The sequence below is a fragment of the Eutrigla gurnardus genome (assembly GCF_963514095.1).
Source record: "Eutrigla gurnardus genome assembly, chromosome: 8".
Lineage (NCBI taxonomy): Eukaryota > Metazoa > Chordata > Actinopteri > Perciformes > Triglidae > Eutrigla > Eutrigla gurnardus.
The window spans coordinates 2301742-2321605 of NC_139922.1; the positions used below are offsets into that span (position 1 = coordinate 2301742).

General features: G+C 46.1%; 1 protein-coding gene across 1 annotated transcript; it reads left to right on the plus strand.

The window, feature by feature from the left end:
- The first annotated feature begins 13109 nt into the window (after positions 1 to 13109).
- Positions 13110 to 19604, plus strand: LOC311016709 (uncharacterized protein). The gene is made up of 4 exons (XM_084014606.1): positions 13110 to 13246; positions 16738 to 16885; positions 18466 to 18935; positions 19132 to 19604. The coding sequence occupies exons 1-4, from the start codon at positions 13125 to 13127 to the stop codon at positions 19202 to 19204; spliced, it is 813 nt and encodes a 270-aa protein (XP_083870732.1). The 5' UTR covers positions 13110 to 13124; the 3' UTR covers positions 19205 to 19604.
- The last annotated feature ends 260 nt before the right edge of the window (positions 19605 to 19864 follow it).

Genomic DNA, 19864 nt, shown 5'->3' on the forward strand with positions numbered 1-19864 from the left:
AAAACCCAGCGGCGTGGGTACACAATCAGCATTCGAATACAACAACACAGAAAGCAACGGACTCGGCGGTCCGTGATCAAAACTTAAAACACGTTAACAAGAATTACAAGCATATCCTACACTATCAAACTTATGCTTCTGCCCAGACAATCGCCTCTTACTTGTCGATGTGTAGGCTATGAGTCTGTCCTATGCGATGGCGGCGCTTCTTGACGGTAGTTCGCAAGTCCTCGGCGGCAGCCGGGGACGCGATGAGTCGGTTGAGTCCAGACGAGAGCGGGGCTTAGCAGTTATCCTTCTCACTGATCAACTTGAATGAAGAAAACAGTTGGCTTGCCGATTTATTCAGCTGACTTCAGACAAGAGCGGGGCTCAGAGGTTATCCTTCTTGCTGGTAGCTTGGATGAAGGAACCGTTTGTGTTCCTCTTCTGCAGGCAAACAAAGAATCGCGCGGTTGTGGCGATCTTCTCAGGATCCAAAAAGGTAAAAGAAAAAAGGGGCGAGTTGCGGAAAAGGGGGAAAACAGTCTGTCTCTCGTCCACCGAGTTTGGGGAAAAGACTGTGGCCTAAGACAAAGGAAACCCTGCAGACGTTAAAAGTTCCCCTCCTGTTGTAGCGGTGTGCTACGGTGGAAATAGCTCACCCCCTGTTGCAACGTTGTGTCGCGATGGAAGAGAACGTTTTTAAGGTGGCGCCGGTTTATATATCCCACGGCTGCTCCCGGGGACCCCCTGGGGTACCCGTGGTTGTCAGCCAATAGGAGAGTTAGTGTGACGTCACATTTCACACCTTGGTGAGAAGTAAAACAAAATGGAGGTTGTAGTTTTCTTTGTCTCCTTTGTCCCTTTGTCCTGACCGCATGTAAAGGCTTCTCGGCCTCTGTGTAGGCCGCTCTGTGTAGTCCTTGTGAGGTCCCTACAGATGCATCCTATCACTGCGTTGTCATCCGCAAACTTTTTATATTGGTGTGAGGTGACAAAGTCAGGGGTGAACAGGGTGTGTTCCTGATACTGGGCCGAGGTTTTCAGCAGGGTGTGTGTCGGTGCCAGGTGCGATGACATCGCTGGACGACGCCTGGACTGAGGGAACTGCCAATTCCCTCTCCTGAGTGGGAAACAGCATAAACACATTGAAAAGGTGATAGACCTGTGGCTGATGTGGGCAGAGTGTTGTGGGCATACGCCACCCATGGAAGCTGAGATGACCAGGAAGTGGGGTTGGAGGATGCCAAACAGTGCAGGGTGGTCTCCAGTTTGTGGTTGGCCCTCTCCGCTTGACCCTTTGCTTGGGGATGGAACCCTGAGGTCAGGCTTATGGTGGCCATGGCAGAATGACTTCCACATGGCCAAGGTGAATTGTGGACCTCTGTTGGAGACAATGTCCAAGGGCAGGCCGTGAACTGTGAATACCACTGAAACCAGGAGCTCAGCAGTTTCCTTGGCTGTGGGCAGTTTAGGCAGAGGCAGGTAATGGGCAAATTTGCTAAAACGGTCCACCAGTGAGCACAACAGTCATACCTTTAGAGGGTGGCAATATGGGCAGAGGCTGCAGGAAACCAGGAGGAGGTCAGTTGGAGCCCTTTTTCTGAGCAAATACGGGACAGGCCGGAAACAAAGGTCTGAACGTCTGTCCTCATGTCTGGCCACCAGAACCGGAACGCCAGAGATCAGGCCACTCCAGGATGGCACAAGAGTCTGGAGGAGTGGCCCCACCGTAACACAGATGGTCGGACAGATAGAGGTACAAACAGACGGCCCAGGGGGGCATTACCCGGGTCAGGCTATTACTGCAGAGTCATCCTCACTTTACTCTCAATCTCCCAGGTGACTGCCCCAACAATACAGGTTCTGGGTACAATGGTGTCCGGCTCCGCAGTTGTCTCCTCTCTCTCGAACAGTCAAGTTAGTGCGTCTGGCTTCACATTCCTCGATCTGGACCAGTAGGTCAGAGCAAAATTAAAACAACCAAAGAACAGAGCCCATCTGGACCTCTGTGATTGGTTACATCTGATGTCAGTTACCTATAAACCAATACCTTGACAGTACTCAGCGGGGATTAGCGAAAGGGCCGGCAGGGCTGGTTCGGGCTTCTGGTGGGTTACAGAGGGAGGCAGAGCAGATCGCAAACAACTAGCCAGGCAGGTGAGGCTCCAGTTACTTATTTTAGCAGCTGTCCAGTCAATGTTAAATTGAATAAAATAGAAAATTGAATGTTAGGATTATGTTGACATAGCCAGGAGTGCCCCAAAATTAGAGATATGAATGGTGAGTCAGTGACAAAAAAGGAAATAAGTTCAAAATGGTTACCAGACAGCTAGAGCTGGACTGGGCAGGTGCATGTGGTGACTCGAGCCAAAAGTCTCCCGTCGAGGGTGCTAGCCTCCAGCGGCTCTTCCAGTGGCTCTTCCAGTGGCTCCATGGGCAGCCCCAGCTGTTTGACTAAAGCGGTGTCCAAAAAACTCTCGTCGGCTCCAGAGTCGATGAGCGCTAGGAGCTCCAGTATCTGGTCCCTCTAGCAGATGGTGGCATGTAGCTGGGTACGAGGATGGGAAGACAGAGGTATAGTTGCTCGGCTCGCTAGGATGCTCCCACTGGCTAGCGAGCCCTCCAGTTTTAACGGTCGGCTAGGGCAGGTGGTGAGGTAGTGACCAGGTTGTCCACAGTAGAGGCAAGTGTTGGTTGCTCTTCGACGTTCCCGTTCCTCTGCGCTGAGCTGGTTCCGTCCCAGCTGCATAGGCTCATCCTTGGGGTAATCCTCTAGCCGGTTCCTGTGGTTGTACAAAGCGGGAACGGGTCGGGATCTTACCGGGGCTGAGGAGTACTCCCTCCGACGAGGTGCAACATCACTGCCAGAATTACACTGTTTCTCCCTTCACCGCTCGTGGCATCGACTGTCTACTGGACATCGACTGGACCGGGTGGTCAAAAACCTTAGTCATCTCGGAAGTGAAGGCAGCATAGGTGATGGTGACCTGATCCTGCTTCCTCCAGTGAACCGAAGCCCACTCCAACGCTGCTCCTCGCAGCAGCCCAATCAGATAGGCGATTTTAGCTCGCATATGAACTTAAGTGACATCCCATTCTTAATCCATAGGGTTTAATATGAAGTTGGTCCACCCTTTGCAGCTGTAGCAGCTTCAACTCTTCTGGAAGGCTTTCCACAAGGTTTAGGAGTGTGTTTATGGGACTTTTTGACCATTCTTCCAGAAGTGTATTTGTGAGGTCACACACTGATGTCTGATGGGAAGGCCTGGCTCTCAGTCTCCACTCTAATTCATCCCAAAGGTGTTCTCATCACAACAAACCACACGTGAATCTCTCCAACCTCCGTCCTCTCCCTCAGTCCTCCCAACCAACCCAAAAACAACGACACCTGAAAATGGCTCTGCTCAACACACGTTCACTCAGCAATAAAACTCTCATTCTGAATGAATTCATCACTGACAATAAACTGGACTTCTTCTGCATCACTGAAACCTGGCAAAAACCCCTGGACTATTTTTCACTTAACCAGACCACACCCACAGGATTCACATACACGGACAAACCCCGCCTTGAAGGACGGGGTGGCAGTATTGCTGCCATCCACAGAAAAGACATCAAAATCACCACCATCTCCACCCCAGCCGCCCCATCCTTTGAACATCTTGCCCTCAAACTCCCTGGTCCTACTCCACTTGTCATTGCCATCATTTACCGCCCTCCCAAACCAAATCCCACCTTTCTCTCAGACTTCACGGTTCTTCTCACCCAGCTCTGCGCCATCTCACCCTCTGTCCTCCTCCTCGGAGATTTTAATCTTCACATCAACGACGCCAACTGCAAACCTGCCACTGAATTCCTGGAACTGTTACACTGCTTCAACTTCGCACAGCATATCAACTTCCCCACCCACTCCCATGGTCACATCCTCGATCTGGTCTGCTCCACTGGACTCACACTAAACCATCTCTCCAGCATCAACCTCCACATCTCCGACCATCTCGCAATCATCATCGACCTCAACATCCCCATCCCTATCCCAAAAGAGAAACGCAAAATCTCATTCAGAAATATCAAGTCCATCAACCCCTCAGCCCTCTCAGCCTCTCTCACCGGTGCATTATCCATCTCTCCTCCCCCCCTGTCTGATGATCCCAACAACCTTGTGGACTACTACAACAACACTCTTTCCTCCTGTCTCAATCTACTGGCTCCCACTAAAACCAAAACAGTCACCTTCACCCACTCAGCTCCCTGGTACACCCCTGAACTCCATCAAATGAAATCCTGCAAACGACAACTGGAAAGACTCTACAATAAAACCGGCCTAACAGTTCACCTCCACGCTTACACAGACTTTCTCCATATATACAAAACTGCTCTCAACACAGCCCGGTCCACTTACCACTCACACCTCATACACTCTGGCTCCAACAACCCCAAGACTCTTTTTTCCACAATCAACAAACTTCTCAACCCCCCCGATAACATCTCTACAGCTTTCACAGTGGAAACATGTAACTCCTTTCTGTCATTTTTCCAAAATAAAATCAACAACATCTACACCAACCTGACCACCTCCCCGGCTCCATCAACCCCACCACTGGATCCCACCCCTTCACTCTCTCAGTGCCTGTCACAGTTCTCCCTGCTGTCTCCCATGGACCTACCTCAACTCACCAACGGCTTGAAAACCGCCACCTGCACCCTAGATCCCATTCCATCAGCTCTCATCAAAACCTGTCTTCCATCCGTCACCCCACTCCTTGTCAAAATCATAAATTCCTCCCTCATCTCTGGTTCTGTCCCCACTCCACTCAAACTTGCTGCTGTCACCCCCATCCTCAAGAAACCAGGTCTCAGCCCCGACATCATGTCCAACTTCCGGCCCATCTCCAATCTTCCCTTTCTGTCAAAAATCCTGGAATGTGTCGTCGCTGCTCAACTCAAAACCCACCTCTCCTCTAATCACCTGTATGAACCATTTCAATCTGGATTCCGCCCACAACACAGCACCGAAACAGCCCTCCTAAAAGTCACCAACGACCTCCTCCTCTCCTCTGACTCCGGCCGCCTCACCATCCTCATCATGCTTGACCTCACTGCAGCCTTCGACACCATCAACCACTCCATTCTCCTGTCCCGTCTGGAAAACTACTACAACATCACTGGCACTGCACTCTCCTGGCTCCGCTCCTACCTCACCAACAGACAGCAATTCATCAGCATTAATAACTGCACTTCCTCCACTGTTCCCCTGTCCCAAGGCGTCCCCCAAGGTTCGGTGCTTGGTCCTCTTCTCTTCATCCTCTACATCCTCCCCCTTGGCAACATTATTCGAAAACATGGTCTCCACTTTCACTGCTACGCTGACGACGTCCAGATCTACATCTCCACCAAATCCATCACCACAGCCACCTGCTCCACTCTGACCACCTGCCTCACTGAATTAAAAACCTGGATGCAAAACAACTTCCTTCAACTCAACTGTGACAAAACAGACATGATGATCATCGGCCCCAAATCCCTCATCAAAAACACCCACAACTTCACTCTCTCCGTCGACAACTCCACTCTGTCCCCGTCCCTACACATGCGCAACCTTGGAGTCATTTTCGACAGCAACCTCACATTTCAACAACACATCAATCACACCACCAGGACTGCCTTTTTTCACCTCAAGAACATTGCCCGTCTCCGCCCATCACTCACCTTCTCTGCTGCCGAAACTTTGATTCATGCATTCATCACATCCAGAATAGACTACTGCAATAGCATCCTCTACGGTTCACCTGCCAAAATCCTCGACAAACTGCAATACATACAAAACTCTGCTGCCCGCCTCCTCACCCACACCCGCTCCCGTGACCACATCACCCGTGTTCTGCAAAATCTCCACTGGCTCCCTGTTCCCCAACGCATTGAATACAAAGTACTCCTCCTCACCCACAAAGCCCTCCACAACCAGGCCCCTTCCTACCTCACCGACCTGCTCCACCACCACTCTCCCCCCCGTAACCTTCGCTCCTCCGACACAAACCTCCTCTCCCCACCTGTCAGGACCAAACACCGTACCTGGGGCGACAGAGCCTTCTCAATTGCTGCCCCCTCCCTCTGGAACTCACTACCCCCACACATCCGAGCCTGCACGGACCAGACCACCTTCAAATCACTCATCAAAACCCACCTCTTCAGAATCGCCTTCAACCCCCAATAATCCACTACCTCATCTGTACTGCACCACTAAGTTGTTCTTAAATGTGCCTGCTCTTCAACCGTTTTATAACTTTATATTACTTGTTTTTAACCGTTTTACAACTTCACAGCACATCTTTTTAACTTATCTACTTAAGAATAACCTGCTTGTTTTAATGCACTCACTTGTAGCCTCCCTGTGTTTAATAGTACTTGTTTAAATTTATTGATTTTTAACTGTATATGTAAAGTGTCTTTGAGATCCCTTGAAAAGCGCTATACAAATAAAATGTATTATTATTATTATTATTATTCTATCGGGTTGAGGTCAGGACTGTGCAGGCCAGTCAAGTTCATCCACACCAAACTCTCTCATCCATGTCTTTATGGACCTTGCTTTGTGCACTGGTGCACAGTCATGTTGGAACAGGAAGGGGTCATCCCCAAACTGTTCCACAACGTTGGGAGCATGGAATTGTTCAACATCTCTTGGTATGCTGAAGCATTCAGAGTTCCTTCCACTGGAACACTGGAGATCCTGAAGAACACCCCCACACCATAATCCCCCTCCACCAAACTTTACACGTGGCACAATGTACCGTTGTCCTGGCAACCGCCAAACCTAGACTCCAGTCCATCAAAACCCATTCCATGAAGCTCTGTACACTGTTCTTGAGCTAATCTGAAGGCCACATGAAGTTTGGAGGTCTGTAGCGATTGACTCTGCAGAAAGTTGGCGACCTCTGTGCACTGTGCCTCAGCATCCGCTGACCTCTAGAGGTGTAACGATTCATTCGATTAATCGATTAATCGATTGTCAGTCCTATAGATTCTACTAAATCGATCTGCTACAATAAATAAATAGAATGAATCGTTTTGGCTTCACCAATAATCAATATAAATGCATTTAATCGGATTAATCGTGATTCTTACTTATGATTAATGTTTTAATACGTTTAAGACACTCTCTCACCTGCCAGCATGTAGTCTACTGAAAATGTTAAAAATAACCGAGCATATTTTAATTACATTTTTGTATTCAGCATAAAATTTTATGCAGGTTTACTTTTTTCTAGAATAAATATGTTATTTTTTCACCTTTCAGAAGAATACAAATAGTCTCACTCGCATTATCGCATGTTTATTTAATGGATAAAGAATTGTGGTTACAAGTTACTGAATCGAATCGTGGTTTACAGAATCAAATCGAATCGAATCATTACAAAAAAGAAAAATCGTCCTTGAATCGAATCGCCAGCTACTGTATCGTTAATCGAATCGAATCGCTGTGAAGCCAAAGATTCACACCCCTACTGACCTCACTTCCACATTGTTATAATCCCACTGACAGTTGACTGTGGAATATTTAGGAGCAAGGAAATTTCACAACTGGACTTGGTCCGAGCACAGAGCTTTGAGAAACTTCAATGCGAATGGTGGATTTTTTGTTAACGAGAGATCTATTGGATAAATAGGACTTCAACCAGATGAATGCAGTTCATTTCATGCCAATTCATTAAATCATCGATTTCATTATCAGTATAACTTACCACTGTTCTCGTTTTATTTTCTGTCATGGGCATTCGCTATTGTGTGTGTTAGGGTCTTGTGGGGTGTCCAAGGCACCTTTTTTTCCAGTTGTTGGATTGAGGGTTACATACCTACTTCATCTTTATGGGATACACTTGGCGTAGGTTTTCTTGATGTTGACCCTTCGTAATTTGTGGTGGTTTCATAGTGCATACTGTGTAGCTGGTGCTTAAGTTTCCATCCATCCATTTTCTACCGCTTATCCTGTATTTAGGGTCACGGGGGGGCTGGAGCCGATCCCAGCTGTCATTGGGCGAAGGCAGGGTACACCCTGGACAGGACGCCAGTCTATCACAGGGCCAACATATAGAGACAAACAAGCAGTCACGCTCACATTCACACCTACGGTCAATTTAGAGTCACCAATTAACCTATCCCCATCCTGCATGTCTTTGGACTGTGGGAGGAAGCCGGAGAACCCGGAGAGAACCCACGCTTACACGGGGAGAACATGCAAACTCCACACAGAAGGAACCCGGGCCGACCCGGGAATCGAACCCAGGACCCTCTTGCTGTGAGGCGAGAGTGCTACCCACTACACCACCGTGCAGCCCGTGCTTAAGTTTGATAAATATTTTATATATATATATATATATATATATATATATATATATATATATTTAGTTTCTGTCAAACATTTGTAACATGATTTAAATAAAAACACACAAAGGATGGAGGCGATTTTTTTAATGTTTTTGTTCTAATATATGCTACTTTGTAAGCGAACTGCTGTCTCATTCATATATATATATATATATATATATATATATATATATATATATATATATATATATATAGTGCATATTATAAAGAGGATAAGGATTTTTGGTTTAGTTTTGGAAAGTCAATTTCTTTTAGGCATGTCAGCGGGCAGTGTCTAAATTCAAATTTTAGCATTAGTAATTATTACCTTTATAATCCTAGATAATAGGCAATTGTTACAATTTTTGTTTTTGGCTTTCATCATCTTGGGTTTTTGTAGTTTTATGTCGAGATATTTCCGTTTCAATGCCAACTTTGCCTGGTCATGAAGGAGATTTTCACGGAACTAACGTTGCATATTAACTCTAACCTGGTGCATTGCTAAAAAAATATTAATGTTTACAATCTAAATTCACCCCAAAGCAGTTATATGACAGCTTCTTTGCCCGCTTTGAGTCCCAGGCACAGCACTCAGTCACACCAACCCAACCCCCCACGTGGGTCCTCACCTCTCCTCCACCCGCACCCTCAGCATCGGCTCACCCCAGGGCTGTGTGCTGAGCCCGCTTCTCTACTCGCTCTACACATCTGACTGCAGTCCCGCCTACCCGGACAACATCATTGTCAAATTTGCTGATGACACAACAGTGGTGGGGCTGATATCCAGGGGTAACGAGGTGGCCTACAGAGATGAGGTCCTGAAACTTGGTGAGTGGTGTGCATCAAACAACCTGGCACTAAACATCACCAAGACCAAGGAACTCATCCTGGACTTCCGGTGGCTCCTGCCCCCCTGTACATTAACGGCGAATGTGTAGAGCGAGTGGAGTCCTTCAAATTCCTTGGGGTCCACATCTCTGCAGACCTCTCCTGGTCAGCCAACACCTCAGCACTGGTCAAGAAGGCCCAGCAGTGGCTACACTTCCTGAGGGTGCTCAGGAAGGAACATCTTCACACCCGCCTGCTGGTGACCTTCTACCGGTCCACCATCGAGAGCCTGCTGTTGGCACCTCACCATTAGGACTACGCAATGCGGCCTACAAAAGCCTTCACATGCGGTCAGGACAAAGGAACAATGGAGATAAAAAACTACAACCGCCATTTTAGTTTCACCTCGCACCTAGGTGCGAAGTGCAACGTCACACAACTGGTGCCCTATTGGCTGACAACCACAGGTACCCAAGGGGGGTCCCCGGGAGCAGCCGTGAGCTATATAAACCGGCGCTGCCTTAAGGACTTCCTCTCTCTACCGTAACACGCGTTACAACAGGAGGTGAACGTTATGTCTGCAGCATTTTCCTTTGTCCTAGGCTGCAGTCTTTTCCCCAAGCTCGCTGGACAAGCAACAGAATGTTTTCCCTCTCTTTTTCTCTACTCGCTTTATTTTCTTTTTGTTTTTATCATTTTGGATCCTGAGGAGACCGCCGCGACCGCACGACTCTCCTGTTTACCCGCGGAAGGAAGAAAAACACTTTCTTCGTCCCAGCTGCCAGGGCCAAGTTAACGGATAACTTCTACGACCCGTTTTTGTCTGAAGTCAGCTGACTAAATTGCCGCGATTTTATTGTTGCCTGCAGAAGGGAGAAAACACTGTTTTTCTTCAACTAATTTGATCCGCGAGGAGGATAACTTCTACGCCCCGAACTCGCTTGGATTCAGCCGGCTCGTCTGCACCCTCCGTCGCCGAATGGGCGCTCACGAACCACCGTCCGTCGCCGGCGTCAAGAAACGCCATCACTGCACGGGACAAAAAACCTCACATCGACACACCTCACATCGACAAAAGTAAGAGGCTATTTGTCTGGGCAGAAGCAGAGATTCGATACTGTAGGACATGCTTGTAATTCTTGTTAACGTGTTTTAAGTTTTGTTCACGGACCGCCGAGTCCATGGCTTTCTGTATTTTTGTATTCGAAGGCTGATTGTGTACCCACGCCGCTGGGTTGATTTCTGTAAAGGTGTTTTGACTAACCTCAGCCATATTCGCGAGCTCAGTAAGCGTCTACTATCAGTTAAAAGACCGGGGTCCCGCTGAACGAACGGCAGTTCATTCACGAGCTCCCGTGTGATAGTAACACGCCTCCTGAGCCTTAGAATATTGTTTGTGTCCCGCTAACACACACACGCACACATACACCGCCCCACACGTATCCTCCGCCAGCTGTTTCTGTCTCCGGACGCTAAGGACATAGCTCCATCTGGTGGCTGTACCCGGCCACCTCTCGCTCTCTCTCTCTCTCGCGCGATTCTATCGGACGTCAGCGGCTCCGCCCCTGAACGCTGTGAGGAGTAGCTCCATCTGGTGGTCGCGCCCGGCCATATCTCTCTCTCTCTCTCTCTCTCTACACACACGCATGCACACACACGCACGCCCACACACGCACTCCACGTGTGTCTCTTTCTTTGTTTAGCTTAGCTTTGTGTGTTAGGTAGTTAGGTAATAAGGCTTTGTTAATTGCAGTGTTATTGATTGTGATCATTATTACTGATTTAATAAATCTTATTATATTATAACTAGCGGTCTCTTGTGCTTGTTGTGTATATGTCACTGGATAACAGCAGGTTGTGAAGGCTAGTGCTCGAATTTCACGCCTTTTTAATTGTTCGATTGTTTTATACTTCTATGCTAATGATCACGATGATTGGCATGTGAGTGTAAAACCTTTTTATATTGAGACTGAATACAGTTTTAGGGTAATCTTTTCCCTGATCCCAGGGTGGTGCCCCATATATTCATGATTATATCATAATAATCTATTAAATATAATTATTAATATCGATAATCATATTGACATTAATAATTAGCTGTTGATAACCAAATCTGCTCCTGCTACATCCCCAACACTGCTGACCTATGCTGTGTCAGTTTGGCACTCCAGCTGCAAAGAGGCTGACGGGAAAGGGCTGCAGAGGGTGGCCAACGCCGCACAGAGATCATTGGCTGCCCCCTGCCTTCCATATCCACCATCCACAACTCCCGCTGCCTCGCCAGGGCCAGAAACATTTTAAAAGACAATACTCACCCCGGCTTCCACCTCTTCAACCTATTGCCTTCTGGCAGGCGCTTCAGGTCCATACTATTCAGAACAAATAGACTAGCTAGAGATAGCTTTTTCCCCAAAGCTGTCACCATACTCAAATTTGCACTGACCATTGCACATCAGACATTATTATTAACTCTGCACTCAACTACTTCTGGACTCAAGCCTGTGCAATTGTGTCAAGTACACAATACAAGTGGGTTTTTACTTATGCTGATGTTTTATCTGTCTGTCTGTCTGTCTGTCTGTCTGTCTGTCTGTCTGTCTGTGTATTTTTATATTTTTATACTGTGACAAGTGCACTTTGAAGGAGCTGCTCTTTAAATCTAATTGTATTGAGTATAATGACAATAAAGGCTTTCTATTCTATTCTATTGTACAATCGGAGGGCAGAACAACCCCTCTTTCTGCTATTGGTTAGATGAACCCTCAATCCACCAAAGTGACCAATTAGAAGAAGTAGGTAGGTCTGGGTGAAAAGGGCTTCAAGAAGGCACACCCAGGCAGGGAAAAGTTTAGACTTCCTAAATCGAAGGCTCAGTAGGATTTCTCAGTAGAGCAGGTGATGAAGCTTTAGCAGGACTTTGACAGAAATTGGTAAAACCAGGTTTGGCCACACTGGTGCGGACGCAGGCTTGAATTATATTCCAACAAAGATTGCTCCACCAGTCTGACTGCCACTTCATCCTGACTTAGTTGCTCCTCTTCATCCTGGCTTAGTCACTCCTCTTCATCCTGGCTTAGTCGCTCTTTTTCATCCTGGCCTGACTTAGTCGCTCCTCTTCATCCTGGCCTAGTCGCTCGTCTTCATCCTGGCTTGACTTAGTGGCTCCTCTTCATTCTGGCCTAGTCGCTCCTCTTCATCCTGGCTTGACTTAGTCGCTCTACTTCATCCTGGCTTAGTCGCTCCTCTTCATCCTGATTTAGTCGCTCCTCTTCATCCTGGCTTAGTCACTCCTCTTCATCCTGATTTAGTCGCTCCCCTTCATCCTGACTTAGTCGCTCCTCTTCATTCTGACTTTGTCACTCCTCTTCTTTCTGGCTTGACGTATGGGCAACCTATAAAGCCAGGATACACTGAGGAGATTAGTTCAAGCCTAGCTTTCTCTGTTATTCTGGATTTCTAAACTGCTTTAGTTAAATAGCCCCAGGTCAGGTTCACAGAGTGGGTGACCATGGTAACTGACCTAAAGATTAAGTTCACTCTATTTCTGGAACAGAAAACTAGAAGGGTTAACACACTCAGAGTTTCAGCAAAACTTGCTTTCTGGATAACACCCCTGTGCTTTTGTGTACTAATATTTATATCCGTTCATAGTGGTCAAATGTTTATGTTTACCTTTGTCCGTGATGTTATCCTGTGTGTGTGTGTGTGTGTGTGTGTGTGTGTGTGTGTGTGTGTGTGTGTGTGTGTGTGTGTGTGTGTGTGCTCTCCTTGGCCATAAAGGCTTACGGTGATAAAGTTAAACAGCCCAACAGCCCGAGTGTAGAGTCTGTTGGTCCTCCCGTACAGCAGGTGGCGCTGTCCACCTTCAGGCTGCTCGCGTCCCGCTGTGGACCAGAGACGAACGAGAAGAACTTCCTGTTCCTCGTCTAGCGGCAAATGCGGGTGAAATGGCTGAAAACCCACCCAGGTCTAAGCTGAAACGAGTTAAAGCGCCTCAAAAAGATCAGCAGCAGGTCTTTTCCTGCGGGCTGAAGGGAGGCCAGGCACCGCTCTTCTCTTGGGGAGGAAGGTGGGTGTTCCCGGTCTTCACCGGTCCGTGTTCCCGGTCTTAGTTGTGTAAATGCACAGTCGCCCGTTTATAAGCTCTGTAACTTAAATGAAACGGAGAAGGAGCCTCCATGAAATCTCCTGAATGTTTTCTTGCGTATTATTAGCTGATCAACAGAACTGAAGTGAAATTGAAGTGAATTTCGACTGAGCCCATCTAAACACTTTGCTTTTACTTTAATATCAGATTTCTCTCTGATTGTATAGAGGTACAATGGTCCTCCTTCTCTCTTGATGTATTATCTCAGTAAACATTGTAAACATGAGGTTATGGTCTCAATCTCTAGTTTAAAGTCTTCTTCAATCCAGCATGATGTTCATTTAGTATAGTATGGTCCATTTAGAGTCCACCAGACCAGAAAGCAGGGGATGCTTTAGGGGGCGGGGCAACCTGCTGATTGACAGGTCGCTACCAATGCAGTTAGATAGATGTATTCATCTAGGGTCATTCCGTGTCATTTCATCAAATGCCTCCCACCTGACCATCTCAGAATGTCCTGAAAAAATTCAAGTACAAAGACACACTTGTTAATAGGACAAATCCAAAATATTAGGTCTCTACTTAAACATTCTACAAAATATGGTTTCTCTCAGATGATTAGTTTCACAGATATTAAGGCTCAAAAATGGAAGTAAACAGATCTTTGCCCAACTTCAGAGCCATATTCCAAAAAACTGACAAGTATCAGGTCCAAACTTACTTTTTTTGAAAGATGATATTCTTGATAAAATCATATTAAAAAACCGGGAGGGTCTTTTGCCTCAATTTGTCCCAGTGATTTTTTTTTAAATCCTGATATTGGTGGGGTTTTGTGGCCGGTTTTGGTACTGCATGTCCTAACAGCCTACTAGTAAACATCACAGGAGGGCAATTCAATTGTGTTTTTTACCATTTACCAAAGACTTACATGTGACTAAATGCTACTGATAAATTTAGCCTTACGAAAACATTAGAATGTAGCACAGTTGTAGTTACAGAGGCAATAAGTCCTTGAATGTAAGTTAAACATGGTGAAAGCAGCTTTTAATGTCTTAAACCATGAACAAACATAGCATAATATTGAAGACTGTACATTTTGTCATACTTTAAGTATATAAATTACACAACCAAATCAAATAATAATCTTAATTTGAGCATAAAGATTTTACATTACAGTAGAAAAGTCTCCAAAGTTTGATATTGAATAACAGTTTGTCTCTATGCTCACTATGAGGGATCACACATTTTTCATCTTTTAGATCCAATTCCTTCGTCACATTCATTAATTTGGCAGTCACTTTACAAATTGTCTAATGTACATCTCTGCTCTGTTGTGCTCATCTTTTTTGATGGCATACATGCACCCAGTTTCTGTAGAGGGAACGTCAATCCTTGCAATTCTAGCCTGCAGTGGGACATTGCACATGTCTTCTCTTCTTGGCCAGTAGAAACTCTTGGCAGGGCCATGTGGGTGCATGAACTGAACCAGTACATCTTCATCTGAAACATCTCTGATACTTCCTATCCACCATTTCTGATCATACACACAACTCACATATTGTCTCATAGTGAGCATAGAGACAAACCGTTATTCAATATCAAACTTTGGAGACTTTTGTACTTTAATGTAAAATCTTTATGCTCAAATTAAGATTATTATTTGATTTGGTTGTGTAATTTATATACTTAAAGTATGACAAAATGTACAGTCTTCAATATTATGCTATGTTTGTTCATGGTTTAAGACATTAAAAGCTGCTTTCACCATGTTTAACTCACATTCAAGGACTTATTGCCTCTGTAACTACAACTGTGCTACATTTTAATGTTTTTGTAAGGCTAAATTTATCAGTAGCATTTAGTCACATGTAAGTCTTTGGTAAATGGTAAAAAAAACACAATCGAATTGCCCTCCTGTGATGTTTACTAGTAGGCTGTTAGGACATGCAGTACCAAAAACGGCCACAAAACCCCACCAATATCAGGATTTTAAAAAATCACTGTGATAAATTGAGGCAAAACACCCTCCCAATTTTGGACCTGATACTTGTTGTCAGTTTTTTGGAAAATGACTCTGAAGTTGGGCAAAGATGTGTTTACTTCCATTTTTGAGCCTTAATATCTGTGAAACCAATAATCTAAGAGAGACCATACTTTGTAGAATGTTTAAGCTAACACCAGAGATAGAGGCAGAAAAATGGTAAATGGCCTCATTTATATAGCGCTTTTGTCCAAAGCGCTTTACAACAATGACTGACATTCACCCATTCATTCACACATTCACACACTGACGGCGGAGTCAACCACACAGGGCGACAACCAGCTCATCAGGAGCAATTAGGGTGAGGTGTCTTGCTCAGGGACACCAGGCACTCAGCTAGGAGGAGCCGGGGATCGAACTGGCAATCCTGCGGTTGCCAGCCAACCCTGCGGTTGCCAGCCAACCCGCTCTACCTCCTGAGCTAAACCCCCCTCAGAAGTCATAGAAGTCTTTTATCTGCAAAAATGGGGGCTCAGCCACTCTTCAAATGTACTACTTTATTTCAACAAGCCACATTTTAAGTACCTACCATACTAGGTTATCATTGAGCTACACCCCCGATATTCCATGTCTGGAGGCTATTAGTAACAGATATACACTGTAGAAATTTTGAAGGCCACAGGTGAGATAGTTTTCCAGATATTGCTGTTTAAAAATGGCTTTTCAGAGCATGATGCCAAAAACCGTCTAAACTACCCTTCATTCAATGATGTTTCATAAGAAAACTGTTTATAATATCCTAATATTTTGGATTTGTCCTATTAACAAGTGTGTCTTTGTACTTGAATTTTTTCAGGACATTTTGAGATGGTCAGGTGGGAAGATTTTCAGAAATTTGATGAAATGACATGGAATGACCCAATAATAAATACAATTAAATGTAAATTCAGCAGACTGTCAAACGAATTATTGAACATGAACAACATTCATAATCAACACAAATAAATCTTTAATATTCAAAAGGGTGTGAAATAGATCCAAACCCTTCTCCATAACTCAATACAAGTAATAACTTCTTTGATCATATAAACTCATGTGACTGGAAGCCTAGATTCCTTTTTTAATGTCAGTTCCAACCTTGAAAATGAAATATTAGTGAGCTGGCTGTCACATTGAAGATGAGATCATCCTTTAATACACATTCAAACAGTTGTATGAGAAAAATAAAGCAATTTTTTTTACTTTTCCTATTTAAACATTATGCAGTGTGAACCTACATTTCTCTCTCTCTCTTGCTTTGTGATTTACACAAGCAGACACGCTGCCACAGATCAAAGAGCAGTTTCCTCAAACATTTCACAGACAGATTAAAAATCCATGCATAATGATCTGAAAGATCTCTTTTCTACTAGACGTGCAGGTGAGCGTCTAGTAGAGAGGCGAGGCTTTCTTTGGAGCGGGAGAAGCCAGTGAGCTTGATATGTGTTTGCAGGTCAGCTGATCCAGCAGCAGGGTGGTGGAGCGACGAGCAACTGCCGGCTGTAGAGAGCCTGTGGGCGTCAACACTGAAGTCTTCTCTGCCCTACCTGGAGAACCAGCACTGGGACCTGGTTCCTGACCTCCCACAGCCAGCTCCAGTGGTATATTACACATATGTTGTAGTGAATATGATGAAACTCAGGACAAGACTCACATCAAGACACATTCCACAATGTTCCTGCTGTGTGCTTGCATAGACAGGCGAAATGTGTCATCATCATCATCATCATCAGGTGTAGACGAGGAGTTGTTCTGTGTCTGTGCACTGTTCTGCTTGTGTAATGAGTGATTAATCGTCCCTCTAAACTCGTCTACAAATGTTTATGGAAGGACCTTCTCACTGCTGGTGCCTCTACATGACCTACAGAAGTAAACCAGGCCATCAGTGACCAACACAATATTTATCAAAGGTTACTTTTAATGCTTTTCATTGGTGCCACCGGGAAATCCTGAGCTGCGTTTCAATAACGGTTTGAGTTGCCCTCGCTCACTTGCCCTAAGCACTTGCCCTCGGGGGAATCCCCGCCGCCATCTTAAGGGCTGTTCCATTTCCCTGAACAGCTGAAGTGAACTCCGTGAGATCGACCCTTGAGGGCTGAGTGATCGAGTGAACAACGATGGCCACTTCAGAGCTGTATATCACCCACAATGCATTGCTGTGGTGCACGAAAAATATGTCCATGCGGTGGCGATAATGAACCTCAAACACCATTGTCTGCTGTCTATTCACCACCAAGGAAGAAGAAGAAAGAAGGAAGAAGAAAATTAATTAAATTTAATTCATTTTCTTAAATTGTGCAATTAGACTGTCTGTTGCAGAGTTATGGCAGAGCCCACCGTTTACAAGTGTAAGTATATAAGCAGCCGTATTGCCATCAAGCGTAGAATACGTCTTCGTCTCAATGAAATGAGTCTCCGCATATTTAGTGTAATTTGGAATAGGCAGTATAGCGCTACTCCAACAACGTGTGGTTGATCCATGATTGTCTGGGCTGTTAGTGAACGAGGGCAGGTGTGTTCCATTTACCCCTTTCACTCTCCCTCCGCCCTCTTTCCCTCCGCCCTCCAAGGGGCCTCCGTGTGACGTCATAGCAAGGGCTGAGGGCAAGTGAGCGAGGGCGACTCAAACCGTTATTGAAACGCAGCTCTGCAGTTTCACCGAAACTTAACTTAACTGCCGCCTCCGGCCTACAGTCAGAGCTCCGTTACTGGCAGCAGGGGCTCCTCCTCTGGCCAGGAGCAGAGCTGCTCTTCGCTGCTCCTGGGGCCCCGGCTGGGGCCCGACACCACTCTGCCGGAGGCCTCCTGGAAGGAAGGGAGGCACGGGAGAACCAGGACACTGTGGGGCTGCAGTGAGAGTTTTTAAAGGAAAGCCAAAATACACACTGAATGAACGTTCCTCATAGTAACTTTAACTACTGTCTAATAGTGACTGTACAGAGGGCTAGCAGTGAGAGTAGAGTGACATTAGTGCTGCAGGTGGTGGTGCCGGCTGCCATAGAGCACATGGCAGTGATGTGGTGACAGGTTCGGATCCGTAACACCAGAATGAGTCGTACAATAAGCCTCCTATCTTGTTGACCGAACACAATAATCATGATTTCTGTGCAACTTCAACCATCTGTGCTAATTTGTTTAAAGGTGTCTCCCTGAGTCCGTCTGTTCTCCCATGTCACTTTAGAGACCCGCCGCACTACAGTCTGATGAACCACACTGGTTTGACCTCAGTGAAGAGGTCGCCCCTTTCCCTGAACCCTCTCCACATCCTCCGAGGACTTTGAGTCCAGATCCTCTCAGACTCTCAGAACAGACCAAACCTGGACCAGAGCAGCCTGCCGGACCGCTGCCGTCTCACAGCAGGCAACGACGTGACGGCAGCACGCCGTCCTTTCAAACCCGCGCCAACAGACCTCGGCCGTCCCTCCACGCCTGGGAGGGGCCGGCGTCATCAGCCGGACCCTCGGGTTTTAGGGAATACAAGGAGGAGAGCAAGAAGCAAGAAGAAGAGACGCTCAGCAGAGTGGTGACTGTTTCCCTGCAGGGGGAGGAGGAAGAGCAAGTGCAGAGGAATATGGGAGGAGACGGAGGAGCAGCAGGAGGAGGTGGAGGGCTGCAGAGCTGCCCCATGTGTCTGCTGGTGTTTCCTATTGGGTAAGAGATGCAGCACACGTTCTTTTCATTGTTAATAAAACAGAGCTCCTGTGGGGACTTAGACAAAACATCACACTCACACACACACAATATCTCTCTTTGCACCAAGTTACTTACCTGGCTTTAAGCAGCATGCTGCATGTGGAGTCTGGATTTGTGTGTTCAGTACAGAGAGCTGCTTGTCCCGCCTCTCCAGGTCCACCCAGCTGCAGTGTGACGGCCACCTGGCCCACTGTCTGTCGGAGGTCAACATCGACGTGACCTGGTGACCCATGTGGCCTGTGAGCAGCACGGCTCAGTTGAGACTCCAGAGAGACAGGAAGTGATGTGCTGAAGGCTGACGGCAGCAGCGCCCCCCCCCCGGCTGGACGTCACATGTAGCTGCCTCATCTGCGTTGCTTCTGTGAGCTGTTAATATGAGCGTTCACCAGGTGCATTGTGGGAGAAAACTTAAATTTTGTGTGTCTGTGTGTGTTGCATCTGCTTTACACTGTATTTATTCCTAATAAGTGTCTTAAATGAGATGTTCCAAATAATTACTTTTACAATTATTAAGCAGTTTACAACATAATTTAGCTGAGCAGGAAGTTCATACAGTATGCTCAAGGAATGTAATGACACTAATACAGGAGGTTATAAAAATGTAAATAAACAATCTCATTGTATCAATATGTCGTAGTATAATGTGCCATCAAACTGAGTCATAAAATATGTCTTGAGATAGTACACCATTTAAACCTCAGTATGTAACATGGCTCCGTTGTGGATTCATCCCGGATCCAGACCCGAGGACAACTGTGCATAGGATCCTTACTAAAAGTTTACGTACGCCAAAAAGCCAAAGTTTGCGTGCGCCAAAAAAAAATCTGATTTATAAAACTGTGCGCACGCAAGCTGTACGCAATGTTCCCTTTATAAATCACAGGATC